This window comes from Stegostoma tigrinum, chromosome 13, assembly GCF_030684315.1.
Source record: "Stegostoma tigrinum isolate sSteTig4 chromosome 13, sSteTig4.hap1, whole genome shotgun sequence".
Taxonomy (NCBI): Eukaryota; Metazoa; Chordata; class Chondrichthyes; order Orectolobiformes; family Stegostomatidae; genus Stegostoma; species Stegostoma tigrinum.
In genome coordinates, this window is record NC_081366.1 from 34,322,114 (window position 1) to 34,342,989 (window position 20,876).

A 20,876-nucleotide genomic window follows, 5' to 3' on the forward strand; every position below is an offset into this window, starting at 1 on the left:
AAGCCACAGAAAGAGGTAAACCTCAATGTACCGAGTACACACATGTTGCACAATTTTGGTTATGGGAGATGAAACACCAACTGAACAGGAACAAATTGGCAGAGGCACTACTTATTTCCAAGGACAACAACCTAAATCATCATTATATTCATGCCAGAGGCAGCCAGCTCCTTTTTTTAAATTCGGTCATGGGATATTGTCACCATTGGCAGGGACAGCGGTTTTTGCCCATCCCTAGTTGCTCTTGAAGATGGTGGTGAGCTGTTTCCTTGAACTGCTGCAAAAAATTTGATGTAGGTATATCCACAATGTCATTAGGAAGGGAGTTTCACTTCACTACTCTGAAGATTCAATGAACAGTGCAGGAGGGCAAGCTGGAACAGGACCATACAAAGCTAACTGGCAGACTGGTACATAAGGTGAAGTCACATGGTATCAGCGGTGAGCTGGCAAGATGGATACAGAACTGGCTTAGTCAGAAGGAGACAGAGAGCAGTGGTGGAAGAATGTTTTTTGGAATGGAGGGGTTTGACTAGTGGTGTTCCACAGGGATCAGTGCTGGGACCTCTGTTCTTCATGATCTACATACATGATTTGGAGGAAAATGTAGCTGGTCTAATTAATTCACTTGTGGACAACATAACGACTGGTGGAGTTACGGATAGTGAGAAGGACTGTCAGAGGATAGAGCAGGATATAATTCAGTTGGAGGTATAGGCAGAAAAACAGCAGATAGAGTTAAATTCAGTCAAATTTGAGGTGATGCATTCTGGAAGGTCGAGTGCAGATGGAGATTATACAGTGAGTGGCAGAACCCTTAGAAGTATTGATATGCAGAGGGATCTGGGTATGTAAGTCCACAGATCACTGAAGGTGGCAGCGCAGGTAGATAATGCAATAAAAGAGGCTTTTGGCATGCTTGCCTTCATTGGAAGGGGCACTGAGTACAAGGATAGGCAAGTTATGCAGCAGCTTTATTGAACTTTAGTTCGGCCACACATGGAATATTATGTACAGTTCTGGTCCCCACATTATCAGAAGGATATAGATGCTGTGAAGGGGGTACAGTAAAGGCTTACCAGGATGTTGCCTGGCCTGAGAAATTTTAGCTATGAAGAAAGGTTACTTAGACTGGATTTGTTTTCACTGGAATGCAGGACGTTCAGGGTCAACCTAAAATAAGTTTATAAGATTATGAATGGCAGGGACAGATGGAAAGTATGAGGCTTTTTCTCAGGGTGGAAGAGTTAATTACTCAGGGCCGCAGGTTCAATGTAAGTTGGGGGGGGGGGGGGGGGAGGTTAAGTTTAAAAGTGTCGTGCAAAGCATGTATTGCCACACAAAAAAAGTGATGAGTGTCTCGAATGAGTTGCCAATGGGAAATGGTGAAGGAGTCACAATAACAGCATTTCAGAAGCACCTGGGCAAATACGTGAATAGGAAAGGAAGAAAGAGATATGGATCCCGTAAGTGAAAATAGTTTTAGTATGGAAGGACACAATGTAGTGTCGCAGGCTTGGAGGTTCAAAGGACCTGTTCCTCTGCTGTATCGTTCTTAGTTCTTAGGGTACTTTCTAAACAGGAGGTCTCAACCTGGTACAAAATAGGACTCCTTATATGCCAAGCAGTATAAGTAAGTGACAGATAGAGCAAAGTGATTTAACAGCTAAAAAAAATCAGATCTATGCCCTGCTATCTTGCCATGTTATGGATGGTGGAAAAGAATTAAACAACTCACTGGAGGAGATGGCTCCTCAAATATCCCCATTCTCAATGATATGTCAGCTAGCATATCAGTGTGAGAGAGAAGAAATGAGCTTTTGCAACAACCTTTTACCAGAAGCATCTGGTGGATGATCCATCTTAGCCTCCTCCTTAGGTGTCCAGCGCTCTTCAGCCATTTCAATTTGTTCCAAAATGACATCCAAAAAAATGGCTGAAGACACTGAATAAGGGTGTTAACATCCTTTCTGCTACAGTCCTGAAGACTTGTGTTTCAGAACTTGCCACACCCCTAACCAAGTTGTTCTATTACAGCTATACCTTGGTATCTACCTGACAACATGGAAAATTTCCTAGGTATGCCCTGTCCACAAAAGTGGAATATATCCAACCAGGCCAATTATTACCTCATAAGCATGCTCTTGGATCATCAGTAAAATGATGGAAAACATCACTGACAGTGTTATTAAGTAGCACTTGCTCAGCAATAACATGCTCACTGCCATTAGTTCCGGTTCTGCAGCCACTCCGCTCAAAACTCCTCAAGACTTAGTTCAAATATGGCCCAAAGGGCTAAATTCCAGAGGCAAATTCCCTGAGGTGTGTGTCTGCCCTTGAAATCAGTTGGCTGAGTGTGGCACCAAGGAGCTCAAGTAAAAAGTCAAAGAAAATCATTGAGAAACATTCTGTCGGTTAGAGTCACAAGGATGATGATCGTGGTAGCTAAATTTCCATCATTTCAACTCCAGGACATCTCTCCAGGAGGTCCTCAGGGTAAGGTCCTGGGTCTAAACACCTTCAGCTACTTCATCAGTGAACTTCCTTCCATAAAATCAAAGCGGAGATGTTCACTGATGGTTGTAGAATTTTCAGCACCATTTGCAAGTCCGCTGACACTGAAGCAATCCATGTCCAAATGTAACAAGGCCTGGAAGATATTCAGGCTTGATCTGACAAGTGTCAAATGAAATTTTCTCCACAAATGCCAGATGACTTAGCATAGCTGAAAGAGCAAGTCAAAGATGAGGAATCCTGTATCAAGTAATTCACCAAAGCAAAATAAAAATCCCTTAGCCTGATGAGAATGGTACAGAGGGAAATGCATTGGAGGTTAGAGATTGCATTGGAGTACAATTCTACTGCTGCCCCACAGCACCTCATGGATCTTAAATTTTGAGTTGCTATATCTGTTCAAAGCCTATCCCATTCAGTACTGTCTACTAGTACACAACATGATGGAAGTTACTCTCAATGTAAAAACACAATTTCTTCTCCACAAGGATATGACTGTAATTACTCTTACCAAGAGTCATGGGCAGATGCATCTGCAGCAGGCAGATCAGTGAGAAGTAGTTCAAGTATGTATTTCCCTTCTGTTGGTTTCCCCACCACCTGCCATAGACCTAGTTTAGCAGCTGTGTCCTTTAGGACTCTACCAGCTCTGTCAATCGAGCTGCTGCTGAGCTACTTGTGGTGGAGAGTAGAGAAAGCCACTGACAATTACAAAGATTGACGAAATGTGCAAGACCGGGAACTGAAAGTAAGATCTGTGGAATGGCAAAATGCAATAAAGATGTGAAAAGCCAGAAAATGTAGCAACAGTGGACCTGGAGTATGGGCCTAGAAAAAAAAACTGCAAGCTTCTGAAAGGAACTGTGTTCCTAGAACAGTGAGATTTTAATTATCGTTGCAATATTAGTTCAGAACAAGATCCACGGAACAGGCAAGGTGCAGTACAAGAAGTATAAGCCCGTGATCAAGATGTGTTCATGACTACAATCTGATTAAGTTAAGCTGATTAAGGCTGCAAACTATCACATAAGTGTGTACTTACCAGCCTCATCACATGGATGGATATGCACAGAAAAACAAGTGATTCCTTATGGAACATACAAGGCTAATGCTGGTCTAATGGCTCAGGGTTTTATCAAAAAGCTCAACAACCAAGATCTTAAGCGTGGATGCCCTACTACAGGAACATGATCTTGAAAATCTTACCTCTTTGAGCAACATAGTTCTGGGAACAGAAGTGTGTCTATGTAAAAGCTGCATTTTGCAGGTTTAAATGCGAAGTATTTTTGGAACAACTTAAAGTACAAGGTGATCTAGAAGGTAGGCTGTGGAAACGTGATAAATGTTTCACTGGGTTGAATTATGCAGTGAAAGTATAGTATATCTCAGTTAGGTCACCTAGCTAGGAGGTTCCATTCACCTTAAAATTGGACCTAACGAAGTTTTACTGGAATCACAGAACTGACACAGGCCTCTTTACGTTGCAAGTCAATGAGTTTCTATGGGGAGGGTTTGCAGCATTCAAACAAGTGTGTGATAGACAAAAAGAACATTAGAAATTGTGAATGATACTAAAGCTTCAGGAGCCGTTAAATGTATCAGGTTACCTATCAAGCAGAACAAGTTGGGAGGGGCTTTGGATCAACAAAATCTTTCTTGGAACAGATTGCTTGCATCCTATTTAATCAGGCTAGGCCCTCACAGAAAAAGGTAGAAACAGACTACTTAACAAGTTTATTTCTTCAGTTAAAAGGAAACAACCTTTCACTATCCACGTTGTCAAGTCGCTTAAGGATCTTGATAATGGGAACTGCAGATGCTAGAGAATCCAAGATAACCAAGTGTGGAGCTGGATGAACACAGCAGGCCAAGCAGCATCTCAGGAGCACGAAAGCTGATGTTTCAGGCCTAGACCCTTCATCAGAGAGGGGGATGGGGAGGGGGTTCTGAAATAAATAGTGAGAGAGGGGGAGGCGGACCGAAGATGGAAAGAAAAGAAGATAGGCAGAGAGGAGAGTATAGGTGAGGAAGTAGGGAGGGGATAGGTCAGTCCAGGGAAGATGGACAGGTCAAGGAGGTGGGATGAGGTGGTAGGTAGGAAATGGAGGTGTGGCTTGAGGTGGGAGGAAGGAATGGGTGACAGGAAGAACAGGTTAGGGAAGCGGAGACAGGCTGGGCTGGTTTTGGGATGAAGTGGGGGGAGGGGATGAGCTGGGCTGGTTTTGTGATGCAGTGGGAGGAGGGGAAGAACTGGGCTGGTTCACTGCATCCCAAAACCATTTCCTAGCTACCACCTCATCCCACCTCCTTGATCTGTCCGTCTTCCCTGGACTGACCTATCCCCTCACCTATACTCTCCCCTCTGCCTATCTTCTTTTCTCTCCATCTCCGGTCCGCCTCCCCCTCTCTCCCTATTTATTCCAGTTCCCTCTCCTCATCCCCCTCTCTGATGAAGGGTCTAGGCCCGAAACGTCAGCTTTTGTGCTCCTGAGATGCTGCTTGGCCTGCTGTGTTCATCCAGCTCCACACTGTGTCGTCTTGCTTAAGGATCTTGTATGTTTCAGTCAGGTTGCCACTAATTCTTCTAAACGCCAAGGAGTACAATCTTTTTTATTTCTTCTCAATATACAGTTCTTCCATGCCCAGGACGAACCCTCCTGCAAGAGTGTGATCCCATACTCCCAATTCCTCTGCGTCCTCCGCATCTGCCCCCAGATGGAGCGTTCCACTCCGCAGACATCCCAGACATTCTCCTACTTCAAGGGCCACGACATCCCCATTCCGGTGATCCATAAAGCCCTCAAATGCTTCTCTTGCCTTTCCCACATTTCTGCCCTCAAACCCGCTCCCCCAACAAAAATAAGGACAGAATTCCCCTGATCCTCACATAGAACCCTACCAATCTCTGCATCCAGCGCATCATCCTCTGCCACTTCCACCAGCTATAATCCGACCCCACGATTGAAGAGATATTTCCTTTCCCATCCCTATCAGCCTTTCAAAGGCTCAGCTCACTCCGCAACTCCCTCATCCACTCCCACACTCCCCAGCACCTTTCCCTGCAACCACAAGCAGTACTACACCTGGGCCTGCACCTCTCCTCTCACTTCCATTCAAAGCCCCAAACAAACAAACAATCTTTCCAAATCTGACAGGGATTCACTTGTACATCCTCCAACTGTATCCGTTGCTCCCAATGTGGTCTCCTCTATATTGGTGAGACCAAGCACAAACTTGGTGACTGATTTGCAAAGCATCTGTGCTCTGTATTATATAATCAACAGCACCTTCTAGTTGCCAACCATTTTATGTGCCCCTCCCAGTCCCTTGGTATTATGTCCATCCTGGGCCTCCTCCAGTGTCGCAATGATGCCACAAATAAACTGGAGGAACAACACCTCACATTCTGCCTCAGGAGCTTACAATCCGATTGCCTCAACTTAGGGCTCACCAGTTTTGAAATCTCCTCATCCCTGGCCTCATCCCACATCCCTCTCACCATCACCCCCTTAACCTGACCCAACTTGTCCATCTACTTTCTCACCTATCCGCCCCACCCTCCCCACTGACCAATGTCCACTATCATCTACCCGCACCAACCAATCACCATCCCACCTACCTTTCCCCAGCCCCACCGCCATCCATTAATTTATTTCTGAGCTCCCTTCCACCTCCCCAGTCCTGATGATGGGTGTAAACCAAAATGCCAACTTTCCTGCTCCTCTGATGCTGCCTGACCTGCTGTGTTCTTCCAGCTCCACAGTGGATTATCTCTGACTGCAGCATCTGCAGTTCTTGCCATCTCCCAATTTACTGAACATTCCCTGACTGCCTGCAATATTAGTATACATTTCCTTAGATAAGGGGATCAAAACCGTTCACAGTATTCTAGCTGTGGTCTGACTACTGACTTGTACAGTATTAACAAAACTTTTATAAACTATCACCTCTGAAATAAAGGCCAACAATCCACTTAGACTTCCTATTCCTGAGATTGTAGTGAACTTTTTATTCTTCCTGCCAAAGTGCATAACCTGTCATTTTTCCATATATTCTACTTGTCGAGTTTCGGCCCATTAGGTTAGCCATGCAAATTCCCTTGTAAATTTTGGTCATCATCAACACTTGCCTGCCCACCTATTTTTGTGTCATCTGCGAACTTGGTTATTGTATGTTCATTATCTCCATTCAAGTCAAAACAGGTATATATATTGTAAATAACCGTACTTCCAACACTAATCCCTGTTGCCCACCATTAGTTACAGCTAGTCATCCAAAAAATTCTATCCCTTATCCAAATTTATCTTCTGTTAGTCAGTCAATCCTCTAACTGTAACATACTATCTCTAATACACTGGGCTCTCATCTCATTACGTTGTCTAACAGGTGACATCTTACCAAACACCACCTTAAAAATCCAAGTATATTACATCTACTGCTTTCCCCTATCTTTCCTGTTACCTTCTCAAAGAATTCTTATAAATTTGTCAGGCAGTATTTTGCCTTCAAAAAACCATGCTGACTCTGCTTGACCATATGATGCATTTCAAAATGTTCTGCTGTTACATGTTTTATACGAGGCTTTAAAATTTTCCACGGTGAAAAATGTTAAGCTGTCATATAGTTTCCTGTTCATCACTTCCTTCCCATTTTAACTGAAATACACAGTCAGAGTAACACAGCACAGAAACAGACTCTTTGGTCCAAACAGTTCACGCCAAACACGATCCAAACTAAACCAGACCCATATGCCTGCTCCTGGCCCATATCCCTCCAAACCTTTCATATTCGTGTACTTATCCAAGTGTCTTTTAAACTTCTTAACAGGTTACATTTGCAGGTTTCCAATCCTCTGGGACTTTTCATGAATCTAAGGATTCTTTGAAAGTCACCAACATAACCATTATCACAGTAGCCACTTCTTTTTGTATCCTTGGATGCATCCCATGAGGTCTAGGGCTCATATCAGTCTTTACCCTCATTAGTTTCCCTAGTACATTTTCTCTATTGATAGAGATTATATTTATATCATTTCTTTTGCCCCTTGAATATTTAGTATTTTTGAGATGCTATTCGTGTCTTCTGTGAAGGTTGATGCAGGGCAGTATTTAACTCCGCTGCCATTTCCTGGCTCCCCACCATTATTTCCCTTCCTAAAATCCCCCGTCCACACTGGACCTGTAAGCCACGAACTCTCTTTGCTCCTAACCTCCTTTTCCAATCCACTGCAGTTAACTCTGCCCTCTCTACTTTGAAATTACTCATTTAGGTTTTGGGCAATTGTTTCTGACCCAAGTTGCTCCTGATAAAACCGAATGCTCAATCCTACCAAGTTACAGTCACTGTTCTGATGGGAACATTTACTCTGACATCACTTGTTAAACCTGCCTCATTACACATTGCCACATCCAAAATAGTCTGATCCCTGTTTGGATTCACAATATCCAGTTCTAGGAAACTGTTCCAAATACACTTTGATTTCTTCCTCATGGCTACCCAGGCCAATCTGACTCTCCCAATCTACAAAAAGATTAGAGTCAACCACGATTAATGTAAAGCCTGTTCTTTCAATAAAATATACCCCCATTATCTGCTGATTTATACTCTGTCCCACCATATAGCTAATGTTAGACTACATCAAGCAAAGCCATTTTCTTTTTATTCCTTACATCCACCCTTATGGATTCTACATCTTCTGATCAAAGATCATATCAAGCCATCAGACTTAGCCTATCCTATCCTATGCTAAACACGACCTGGCCGTCTGACCTGCCTAATTTTGTGTGAAGTCACAGAATGCTGAGTGCTTATTTTCTAGCTTTGATCTCCTTTTAACCATGTCTCACTAATGACTATAACATCTTACTCATTAACCTGTGCCATTAATTAATTTTCTTCTGAATACTACATTCATGCAGATAACGAGCCATTAATTTCACCTTTTTACCATTTTCCCCCTGTGGCCCTATTTATTGCTGTTTTTCTACATTTGTCCACTCTCTCCCTTCCTATATCACTGTGGGCATCATTACAAATTGCTGCCTTGTAATTTTACCATATTCTTTTGTTTATGAAGCAACATTTGCCCTCTGTCAAATTCCACCCCCACCAGCCCCCCACCCCGCCCGATCATAGAAATTTACAGTACAGAAGGAGGAGGAGGACTTCAATCTACCCTGCCTGTACTGGCTCCGGAAAGAGCAACCCAGACAGTCTCACTCTCCAGCTCCAGCCCTAGCTCCACAGCTGTCTAAATTCATCACTTCCAAATATATATCCAGCTTTACAACTCTCCCAGGCAGCATATTCCAAATCCTGACAACTCTGAGAAAGAATTATTGTCATCTGACTCCCATTTCTCTTGCTGATAATCTTCACACTGTGACTCCTTAGTTAGTGTAAAGCACTGTTTACAGCCCTAGTTATTCAACGTGTCAGGACACTATTCCCAGCGCGATTTAAGTGAAGACTGAATTCCCACCAGAACTTTTCCCTTCTACTCCAGTACTGGTGCTACAGCCCCACAACCTAAAATTAATTCCACCCATACCAATCACTGATATTATTCACCATTTGATCATTTGCCCATGGCTCAGGTAGTAATCTGGAGATTACTATGTTGGAGGTTCCTTTGTCTCATTTGGCTTCTAACTGTTCAAAATCTTTCAAGGGAACTTCCTTTCTAGTCTTATTCATGTCATTGATATAAATGTGGTTGACGACAACTGGATCCCTCCTCTCCAATGCTTCTAAGATGCTGCTTGGCCTGCTGTGTTCATCCAGCTCCACACCTTGTTATCTCAGATTCTCCAGCATCTGCAGTTCCCATTACCCCTTCTCTCCAACTCCTTCTTTAGCCTATAGGAGATATCTGTAACTCTGGCATAGGGCAAGCACTAAGGCCTTTGAAACTCTTGTTTATGGCTGCAGTGAAAAGTATCTATTCCCTAATTATACTATTCCCTATCACTGCTGCACTGATGTTCCCTACTCCCATTTGAATGTCTCTGTGGTCAATCTGTACCCACTCTTGTGCACACAGCTTGCAAGAACTTTGTAACTGTTGACAGGGGCCAAGGCTCCACAATCACAGCCCTCTGGCTTCCCACACCTGCCTCAAATGTACCCACACCCTTCAATCCCTGATCACAGATCAATTTTGAATTACACTGTCTGGGCAGTATGACTCTAGAGTCCTCTGGAGCAGGTAACTTTCCCCTTCCCTGAATTGTGCAACATGTGCAGCTCCTCAACTCTCATTTGCAGTTTTTTGAGCTGCAAATACTTACCGCAAATGTAGTCGCTGTGGATCACATTGGCGTCCAGCAGTTTCCACGTGTTACAGCGGCAGCACATCACCCATCCTGCATCTCTATCATACTTGATTTAATTTATAAATTAATTTTTCTAAAGTGTAAAAAGCAACGAATCAAATGACATCTAATCTTTATTATTTTTAAAAAACTAAAATCACCATTATTAATTAACAAATTTTTTTAAGCAAAATAGCTAAGAAAAATGCTGGGCACTTAAACAAAAATTGACGATTTTACATTTACTTTAAAAAACTAGAAACATTCACCAGTCATATTCACAAATCAGCATCTTTCCCTGCGCTTGTGTCACACTGTGATTTGTGATGTCACTCCACAGCTGGTCTCACTGCAGGTAAGACTCTGGATTCATGCATTTTATCATCTCTCGCTTTGGAGAGCTTGCTCCTTGCAGTAAACATCAGTTAAGGTACCTCCCTCTCTCTTTGCACTGAATTCCTACTTGAACAAATTTCCAGCAGTACACTCACTTGACTTACATCGTACTCCACTGAAGTCACCTGCATATTGATCATACTCCTTATTGACAAATGCGAGGCAAAAAATCCCTTTCTTATATGGATCTGCTCAGTCATTTCTTAGCTACAATGATCAACACATCACTTAAATGAAGGAATTTCGGTGCTTGAGCTCTCATTGCCACAATCAGGCAGCTACCTCCTTTAATTTGGTTATTTTACTTACTTAAAAGTTATAGTCCAAGCCTGACTTTAACTCTAAAACCAAACTTGGAAAGGATATAACAGTTGAATTCCCACTAATACATCACTTGCTGTTTGCCTCACTCCACTGAAGACTCCAGCACACTGGCTGTGCTCTCTACTGACTGCCACGCAGACTAGCTTGTGTCAATTATGATGGCTTGGAACTGAGTTCTATATTAAAACATGCTACAGATGAAGGGAATCAGAAAGAAAATAAAACATTAAAGGAAATTAAGTTCAGACAAATGTTCATTCAAATTTACATCTTGGGTGATTCAGGAGATCTCCCAGATCGATATTCTCAAACAGCAAGGTTTATTATTTTCTTGGTGGAAAAGTACAATAGATAGGCTTCGAAAGCCAAGAAAAATTAAAAACGAAAAGGACCTTTGCACTGAAACAGTGACACTACTGGAAGCTATTGATATGGAGGTGGATATTTATGAAGCAACTTGTTAAAATGTGTTATGACACAGCTCTGAAGCAGGTGGGATTTCTTACTTAAAGGTCAGGCCACTACTACTATGTCACAAGAATCCTTTAGATATGGAGTATACTTTTCTAATATTTGAAGTAAATCTTATTTGGGAGAAATTAGGGAAAGATGTGCTCATTGAATGTGACATAGACCCACTGTCACTAGCACAATGTTCTTTGAACAAATAGTGTTGTAGATGAAAAGGTGATAATTGACCTAACTAGTGGTAAGAAATGTTGGACAGAATAAAATTCAGAATAATTCCAAATCAAAATGAGCTGACGGGTCACCATTTGTTTGACTGTTTCGCAATGAGAAATGCTTATCCTAATAAATTATTAAATGTCCTTGATTTGATTCAAACATGGAAACTTGTATTTTAAGAATATGAATAACATTTTTATTTAATTATATTGTAATTATTTTCATTGGAAATAAAATCATCTTAAAACAGAGATACATGGAATATGTTCACGATTGACTTGTATTATAATGCGTGTCTCATCTTATTTCTGATTAGTTTTGGAAAGATGGTCAAAAGTTTGAATTTATAGAAAAAGGGGGAGATCTGTTAACGTCAGGTTTATCATGAACTTAATGTCATTAAGGTTCAGAAGAAACACATTATTAACATTAAATATCTGAGCGCATATATTGGGAGCATCCTTAATAGAGTGAAAGGAGTTGTAAGACTTCATAACCAACCTCCATCCACAAAGAAGAGTTTGTTTTTGGCATTTTATTAGCTAGTTTAAATCCATACCGACAAGGATAGAGAACACTAAAGATTTACAATTCTTCAGTATAGAAATTTTTCCTCAGTCTGAAATGATCAGGAGACAAAATTTATAAGTCATAGGGAGGTCATGATTAACTTATACAAGACACTAGTTGGACCTCAAATTGGTATTTACAGTTCTGGATGCCATACTACAGGAGCGATGTGGAGGAACCAGTGTTGGACTAGGGCAGACAAAATCAGAAGTCACGCAACACCAGGTTTATAGTCTAACAAGTTTATTTGAAATCACAAGCTTGTGTAGCTTCTGATTTTGTACACAACAGGAAGGATGTAAATGTATTGGGAGAATGCAGAAGACGTTTACAAGAATGGTTCATTGGGTCAGAAACCAGAAAAGACTGGAAGCGTTGGGACTGTTTTCTTTGGAGGAGTGATCGGAGTTTTTATATTGTGACAAGTCTGGGCAGAGTAGGTAGGGATAAGCAGTTCACACTCACGAATGCATTGAGAACAGAGGGCCGTTTTGAAGTGTATTACGAAAGAAGCAAATGTGAGGCAAGAAAAGTGTTTTCCATACAGCTGGAGATCAGGATTTGGGATGCGCTGTCTGGTATATAGTGGTGGCAGATTTAATTAAGGCATTCAAGTGGTATTAGATGATAATTTTCATTTAAATAATGTAGCAGGTTGGAGGGAAAAGGCAGGTGATTGGCTCAAAGTTAACATTTTAAGGGCATGGCACAGATGTAATGGGCTAAATGACCTTATTCTACCCCATAACAATTCTGTAAATTGCGGATGACATTGTTAAACTACAACATTACAGTGACATTTACTTTGGATAGATTTACAAAATTTCACCAACCCCATCCCCCGAACAGCTATCAAATAGAATTCAATGTAACCTAATGGTTTTATCACATTTGTAAAAGTGTTTAGCTGGCTGTGAAGAAAGTTGAACAACTCAAGGTCATAAGAGACTGTATCCAAGTCCGCAACCTCTTTTACAGCACAAGCATTCCAGATAAGTAATTTGAGTTTCACTCATCATCTGATTGCTTAACAGAAATGTAAACCAGTTACCAGTCAAAAAGGGCATTTTCTTTTCAATTGCAAAACAAACTAATCAGTGTACTTTGTGATGGCAGTCAGCAAAGAATACATAGTATGAATATAAAATCGCTGTGCTTACTGAAAAACAAAAAAAGCTATTTCAGAAGTGGTCAATTCTGGTCACACTAACAGTGCTACTATCATGTCAGTGGGAAGCAACTTCATTCCACAGATGCAAAACAAGATTCTTAGAGCGGGTAGTTTCTCACGACTTCAGTTTGACATGATCATTAATTATTATTCCAGTGAAGTGTCAAACAAGGTTTAAAGTGTCTACAAGCTCTTCAGCATACACTTCTCCACGTCTGCAAACGTACTTGTATTTATTCGTCGAAATATTTAGAATTGTTAGCCACTTACTCACACCATCGGCATTTTTAACAATTGATTGCGGTGGGGGGAGAGAATGCCCGGGTAGCAGAACAATCAGCCGGCTCTCTCAACAGGCGACTGACTAACTGAATCCACACAAGTGGTTACTTATCCGAGCCCATTAGCTGCAGTGTAAATATAGCATCGAATATCAAGGAAGTAAGGGCAGAGTCAGCTGGCAAAGCCTCTCCTCTGGAGTCTATACACATGAGCAGAACATCGGAGATTTTAAAAGTTTCTTACTTGTATGGCCGTGACCCATACCCTAAACTGCTGCTCTTAAAAAACAAAACCCCAAAATAAACATTTTAAATCTTCCCGCGCTATATTTTATAAACAACCGATGTGTCAATAATCGACACGCATTGTTAGGCACAAAACCAGTATGAATCATAAAAGTTTGAGTTCATGGGCCTCTACTGCTTATCGGAACGTTAAATAAATGCACTACCCTGAAGAATAACACTTGCGCCAAAGCTGGTCCCAGGTATCAGAACTCAGCTGGGAGTGTGTGATTTCATACCTGCACCTCTTCAGCTGGGCTCTCCAGCTGCTGCTCCCTGTACAGAGACCACAGCCCGACGTTCGGCAGGAACACTACGGTTAGAAGGATTAAGCCAGCCACCTGAAGAAGTCTTTTTTGCCTCCGCCTCATCTCCCAGTGCCTGGTGAACAAAACACTTTGCAATCAGTAATAATGTATCGAACTTTCTCCCTGCAGCTCCTCGCAAATGCTGAACCAGGGACTTCCGCCGGCTGCTACCATTATCCTGATGGGGGACGAGCTCGAAATTCTTAACATTCAGTCACCAAACTATTCATCTAATTTCCTTTCAGCTCGATATGTTTCGGCTTGACAGTAATTACTTAACATCTACACTTGGACAATTTAGATTAAAAGCTATAATTTTAGTAATTTTGTAACTATATTTCTGAGGCAAACACCCTCAGACGTGTTGAATCGTTCCCCCGTGTAGGTTGTGACTGTAGAACCCGGAGTATCAATGAGTCCCAGGCGAAGGCAACGTGTTCAAATTGCTATTTGTCAACTTAAGATCCACAGGGCTTTGCTTCAGTCAGGAATTCAAACGGTGGGAGGGTGCGATTTTATGTCGACTTTGTGTAGAAATATATATGCAGGGAGGGAAAGTGTTAACGTTGTCAATAAGCGCAGGTATTTTAAATGCGAAGTTTAGTGTCCTCTCGAAAACAATTCATTCTTGTCTTTGCATTTCACAATTGCAAACCCAAGACAAACATGATCTTGGAATACTGTAGAATAAGTCAGTTGGTTGTGAGACTGCAAGCATAATTTCAATCTCGGTCATATAGTGATGGCCCTATTTAGCCCACATTCTTCATAATTTCAAATCTTTTTTCAGACAATAATCACTGAATATTTATCAGCACTAATAGGGACTTAGTGCTGCCGACCCCAACTTGAGTCAGCAGTCCGGGTGATGGAAAGGTGCAACTCCTCTCCGAAATCGTTGTGTCAGAATTCTGGCTCAGATATATTTCAATTCGTCCACCAGTAGATTTAAGAAAAAAAAAGCGAAATATTAGTGTTTACGGACTAACAACACGGATGCGATGCGTGCGTACACTCGGGTATTTAACGCTGCTGCTATAATTATCAGTGTACAAAACTGCCCCTAGAATATTGAACTCAAACTTCCTCATATGACCAGAGTAGGGCCCGAGCCCGATCGTCAACTTTCCTGTTCCTCTACTGCTGCCTGGCCTGATTGTTCCTCCCGCTCCACGCTGTGTTCTCTCTGACTCCAGCATCGGCACTTATTATCTTTGAGGGACTTTGTTGACTTCATTTTCATTCTTCACAAACTTCATGGTTAATGTAGTTGTTCAAGCGGCCGACAGGTGGTTCACTTGTACCAATCGGATTAGAACTCGTGCTTCAATCTTTAAATTTCCAAGTTCAAACGACGGCGAAGGGAGGTTTATTTTAACTCCTTAATCCCTGTCCGGTATAACCATCATAATTCTGCCTTGGTTGCATCTTTTTTATTGTTATTACAGAGGTAAGTCTCAGTGCTATCCTGTTCGAGAGCCCGTTCCAACTGTTGATCGCTCTGCATGCAGACAGACTTCCTGCCATCAATCATAAACCCTGAACCAGTGATTTCTCTTGAGCACTACCTCCCGATCGAAAACGATTTCCTCTTACTCCGTGTTGTGAAATTCTGAAGTGACGAGTGCCGCAAAGCCTGCCACTAGTCGGGGAAGAGCTTGCTTTGGGACTTTAGATAATGTGAAACAAAAACAGAACTTAAGTTTTAAGATAACTATGAACAGGATGTCAGGATCTTGCGGGAGGGAACTAAGTTAGGGGAGGGCAAATTATGTCAGTATTAGCCAGGAGCTGGAGAGTGTTAAATGGGAGGAGCTGTTATCAGGTAAGCCCACATTTGACACGTGGGAACTGTTTAAAGACCTGCTGTGGAGAGTTCAAGACTGGTGTGTTCCAGTAAGGAGGAAGGCCAAGGATGGCAGGGTGAGGGACTCTTGGATAACCAGGGAGGTTGTGATTTTAGTCAAAGGGAAAAAAAGCATAGGAAGCTAAAATCAGACAGGGTCTGTGATGGAAATGAGAACAGCAGCAAAGTACTCGAGCAGGAAATTAGGAGAACAAGCGGCCATGAAATGATCTTGGCAAGTAGAGTTAAAGAGTATCATGGGGCATTCTATAGATACATTAAAAATAAGAGGATATCTAGGGAGAAGGTAGGATTACTCAAAGATAGAGGGAACTTGAACATGGAGGCAGAGAATGTGGGTGAGATCTTAAAGGAGTACTTTATTAGATTATTAGATTCCCTATAGTGTGGAAACAGGCCCTTTGGCCCAACAAGTCCACACCGCCCCTTAAAGCATCCCACCCAAGGCCCATCCCCCTATAACCCACACACCCCTGAACACTACAGGCAATTTAGCATAGCCAGTCCACGTAACCTGCACACCTTTGGATTGTGGAAGGAAACCGGAACACCTGGAGGAAACCCACGCAGACGCAGGGAGAATGTGCAAACTCCACACAGGCAGTCGCCTGCCTCAGGAATCGAACCTGGTGCTGTGAGGCTGCAGTGCTTACCACTGAGCCATCATGCTGCCCACATTTACATTGGTATTCACCCAGGAAACGGGCATGGAGGATAGTGAGAGTAGTGTGGAGCATCCTAATATGCTAGGGCATTTTTGAGATCAAGAAAGATGTGGTGTTGGATCTCTTGAGGAGCATTAAGGTGGATAAGCCCCAGGCCATCGATAGAGTCAAGAGACGAGATTACTGAGGCCTTGGCCAAGATCTTTTTATCCTTGCGAGCCATTGGAGAAGTCCCAGAGGACTGGCGAGTAGCTAATGTTGTTCCTCTGTTCAAGAAGGGAAATAGGGATGATCCAGGAAACTACAGACCAGTGAGTCTCACTGGTCTGTAGTTTGTGGTTGGGACGCAGTTGGAGACAATTCATAGGGATAGGATTTACACACATTTGGAAAAGCATAGCCCAATTAGGGATGATCAGCATGGCTTTGGGCAAGGCAGATCGTACCTTACTAACTTGATTGAATTTTTCAGGGAGGTGATGAAGGTGACTGATGAGGGTAGAGCAGTGGATGTTGTTTACATGGATTTTAGTCAGGCTTTTGACAAGGTACCTCATACTAGGCTCATCCAGAAGATTAAGATGCACGGATTCAGAATTCACTTGCCCATACAAGGTAGAGGGTATTGGTGGAAGGGTGTTTTTCAGGCTGGAGGTCCTTGACTAGCAGTGTTCCACAGGGATCCATGGGAGTTCTTCTGTTTGTAATATATATAAATGACATAGATGAAAATGTAGCTGGGCGGGTTAGTAAATTTGCAGACAATACAAAGATCGGCGGTCTGTGGATAGTGTAGAAGGTTGTCAAAGGATACACAGGGATATGGATCAGTTGCAGACATGGGCGGAGAAATGGAAGGTGTAGTTTAATTGGGTTAAGTATCAGGTACTGCACTTTGGGTGATCAAATGTTAAGGACAAGTATACAGTTAATGGCAGGACTTGAAACAGCATTGATGTACAGAAGGATCTTTGGGTTGAAGTCCGTAGTTACCTGAAAGTAACCACACAAGTAGGCAGGATGGTAAAGCATGAGTATGCCATGCATGCTTTTATTGGTTGGAGAATTGAGTACAAGAGTCAGGATGTCATGTTGCAGCTTTACAAGACTTTGGTTAAGCTACACGTGAGTATTGCATTCAATTCTGGTCGCCACAATACAGGGAGGATGTGGAAGCTTTGGAGAGGGTGCAGAAGGGGTTTACCAGGATGCTGGCTGGATTAGAGAGGATGAACTACAAGGAGAGACTAGAAAATCTTGCGTTGTTTTCTCTTGAGCAGCATAGGCTGAGGGAGACTTAATAGAAGTCTATAAAATTATGAGATGCATAGGCAGGGTCAGATTCTTTTTCCCAGAGTTGAAATGTCTAATACCAGGGGCCATGCATTAAGGTTAGAGGGGGAATTTTCAAAGGAGACTTAGGGGGCAAGTTTTTGCAGTGTGGTAGAAGTCTGGAACGCACTGCCGGGTGGTGGTGGATGCAGATACGAAGGGGGTATTTAAGGGACATTTAGATAAGCACATGAATATGCAAGGGATGGAAGGATATGGACCAGTGGTAGGCAGAAATGATTAGTTTCATTGGCGTCATGTTTGACTCATTATTGTGGGCAGAAGGGCCCATTCCTGTGCTGTACAGTTCTGTGTTCTGTTATAAGTTGCTGAGAAAGCTCAGCAGGTCTGGCAGCATCTGTAAAAAGAAATCAGAGTTAACAATTCAGGTCTGCTGACCCTTCCTCAGAACTGATAGTAGGTCAGTTTAAATACAGAAGATAAGGTGTGAGAGTGTCAGAAGTAGGGAAAGAAAGAGAAAAACAGTTGGACAAATAAAGGAGTGGATAACGATCTGGTCAGGACGATGAATAGCTGTTAATGAAGACTGTTAGTGGTTAACATTACGTAGTGTGTAGTGGTGAACTAGGACATGGGAGAGTTCAGGCCTAAAATTATTGAACTCTCAGATGCTGCCAGAACTGCTGTGCTTCTCTAGCAACTTCTGTTTTTGTTTCTGATTAAGACCATCCACAGTTTTGGTTTTTCAGATAATGTCCCCCATCCACCCAATAACCAGTGCCTCAATACTGGAAATGTTGGCCCAAGAGCAGACACTGATGTTAGGCTGCTATTGGATTTACAGGAGTTTGTGGAGTCACTGATATTTCTCTAGGGAGTTTGAAGTGTCTGCTATGCATTTTGCATTGAAACATGGACTGAAAACAAAGGGGCCTGCAACATTGCTGTTTTGTAGACCATGAGCTTAATGACATGCCTGAGTGGTCTTCATCAAAATATTCTTTGTTTGTACAGTTCAGGCAGTGTTGGATTTCACTGTCCATGCCTACTCTCACATAGAAGAGCTTCAGAAATTTTCTATCAAATGCTTATAAAAGTACATGAAGAATAACTTGGAGTGAGGCCTCTGATTATGCATGCACACAAGCATGATGTACATATTGCAGCTGAACAACAGATTGGGAAGTTGTTGATTCTGGAAGGAAGGCGATACAGGTTGAACGGTTTGCTACATTTTACTCCAGGGAGCACCACTCCAGTAGCAAGTTTCATGGACATGGGGTTGAGGAATGAAAATGGAGAAGAGAGTTGGTGCAATGATCTGGCCTTGCTTGACCCCTGTTTGCACATGTATCAGGGCTGAGGTGGATCTGTTATGAAGTTTCCTGGCTTGTACTCCAATGAATTCAGCAAGAATAGTGATGGATTTCTGCAGGCAGCCAAAATTTGCAAAGTAGAGTAGCCCCTACCCGTTGCCAGAGTTGAAGGTTTTTGTGAGGTCAAAGGAAAGCCGTGTGTACAAGTTGCTGCTGCTGCTCTGAACTTTTCTTACATTGACTTGTGAAGATCACATCCCCTGTGCCTCATGATGGATGGAATCCACATAGTCACTGGTTGGAGCCTTTCACTCAGTGGAAGGAGAAGATGACTTTCCACTGTTTGTTTTGAAATAGTAGTCAGGATGCACCTTACTTTTTACTTTATCCCCTCATGCCCTTTCTAAGATCATCTCATTTCAAGCCTTCTTGACACCATTCCCACAAAATTGTGCTAGGTAATTGCAACTGAATTAAGTAGTTTTAAAAAAAACTCTTTAAAAAGAGCAGTATCAGTTAAAACATTTTTGATGTAGAGACATTGAAAGAAAATTCAGGAAATATGTAAAGAGTTATTTACATAGGTTATTTTAAGGAACATCTTTTAAAAACAAAATAAAAATTGAGATTCATAAGGAAGAAATTCCAGAGATTCTGGCCAAAACAGCAGCTAGCTACTGAAAAGGCTGTTCCTAATATCCAATCTGCGGTACAGATGGCATGCTCCAGGAATAGTTGTGTCCTTAGCCAAGCTGTTTCCGCATTGCTCCATTCGTATTATTTACCCAACGATATGGAAATTTCTGTCTTCAAAAAGCATGACAAATCAAATCCATCTAGGTGATTAAAGTGGTCATTGACAGTACTATCAAATGGCTCTTTCCCCAGACAGCCTACCTCACTGAAGTTTCACTAGAGTCACTCAGCGCCATATTTTATTATAGCCTAGGTCCAGACATGGATCAACGTGTTAAACTCAAGCGAGGAGGTCAGACTGAGTGCAATTGACATCAAGACAGCATTTATTCAAGTATGAAATCGAGGAGCGCTCAAAATTAAAGTAATTGGATTTAGGGGACTCTCTTCACTGGTTGGAGTCATAGCTAGCATAAAAGGAAGATGGTTGTTGGTTGAGCCCAACCGTCTTGATCCAAGAACTACAGAGGTTCCTTAGGATGGGATCCAAGCTGAATCACTTTCAGTTGCTTCAACAACGATTTTCCTAGTGTAAGTTCTGAAGTGGATTTTCATTGCGTGCAAAGTACCATTGCCAACTCCTCAGATGCTGAAGCATATCGACATTCTGCAAGATGGCAACATTCAGGTTTCAGTTGAAGAATGGCACACAAGTGTCATGCACTAACCAACACAACAGAGAATCTAACCACCTTCATGAAATTTAATTACATTGCCATTGTTGAATGCCTCATCAACATTCAGGAGATCACCATTGCACAAAATCCCATAATTGGACTGGCTACATACATTCTTTTGCTAGAAAGGACACGTGAAGGCTGAGAATTCTGTTGTGCAATTCATTTCTCGACTTTAAAGTTTATTCACTGTCAACAGGGCCCAAGTCAGTAGGTGTTATGGAATACATTCCACATACCTGCATGAACGTAGCTTCAATAACATAAAAGCTCACCATCTGATTTGCTGCATTCTAGATCGCAACATGTTCATCCAAATTTATCTAGCCTGTAAGCTGTCCAGAATTCACCCAGCCCCAGCAGTTCATAAATCACAATCAAAATTGACTTGATTGTGAGAATATTTCTAATCCATGATTCATGCCAATAAACATTTCTGTGATTGCCAGTTCTGTCTCCTGTCCAATCTAGTTTCTTTGAGAAAAGGAAGGCCTCCTCTTTGGTGAAAAAGAA

At 42.1% G+C, this 20,876-nt stretch overlaps 1 protein-coding gene across 2 annotated transcripts in view; it reads right to left on the reverse strand.

Moving 5' to 3' along the window:
* LOC125458284 (polypeptide N-acetylgalactosaminyltransferase 10-like) overlaps nt 1–15,597 on the reverse strand; it is a 93,211-nt gene extending 77,614 nt beyond the window's left edge. For both annotated transcript variants that reach the window (XR_009446611.1, XM_048543443.2), the window contains exon 1: nt 13,781–15,597. Coding sequence is in view for 1 of the 2 variants with exons in the window: in XM_048543443.2 (XP_048399400.1) it covers nt 13,781–13,912 (132 nt within the window). In the remaining variant the exon portion in view is untranslated. The remainder of the gene's footprint in view (nt 1–13,780) is intronic.
* Between the last annotated feature and the right edge of the window lie 5,279 nt (nt 15,598–20,876).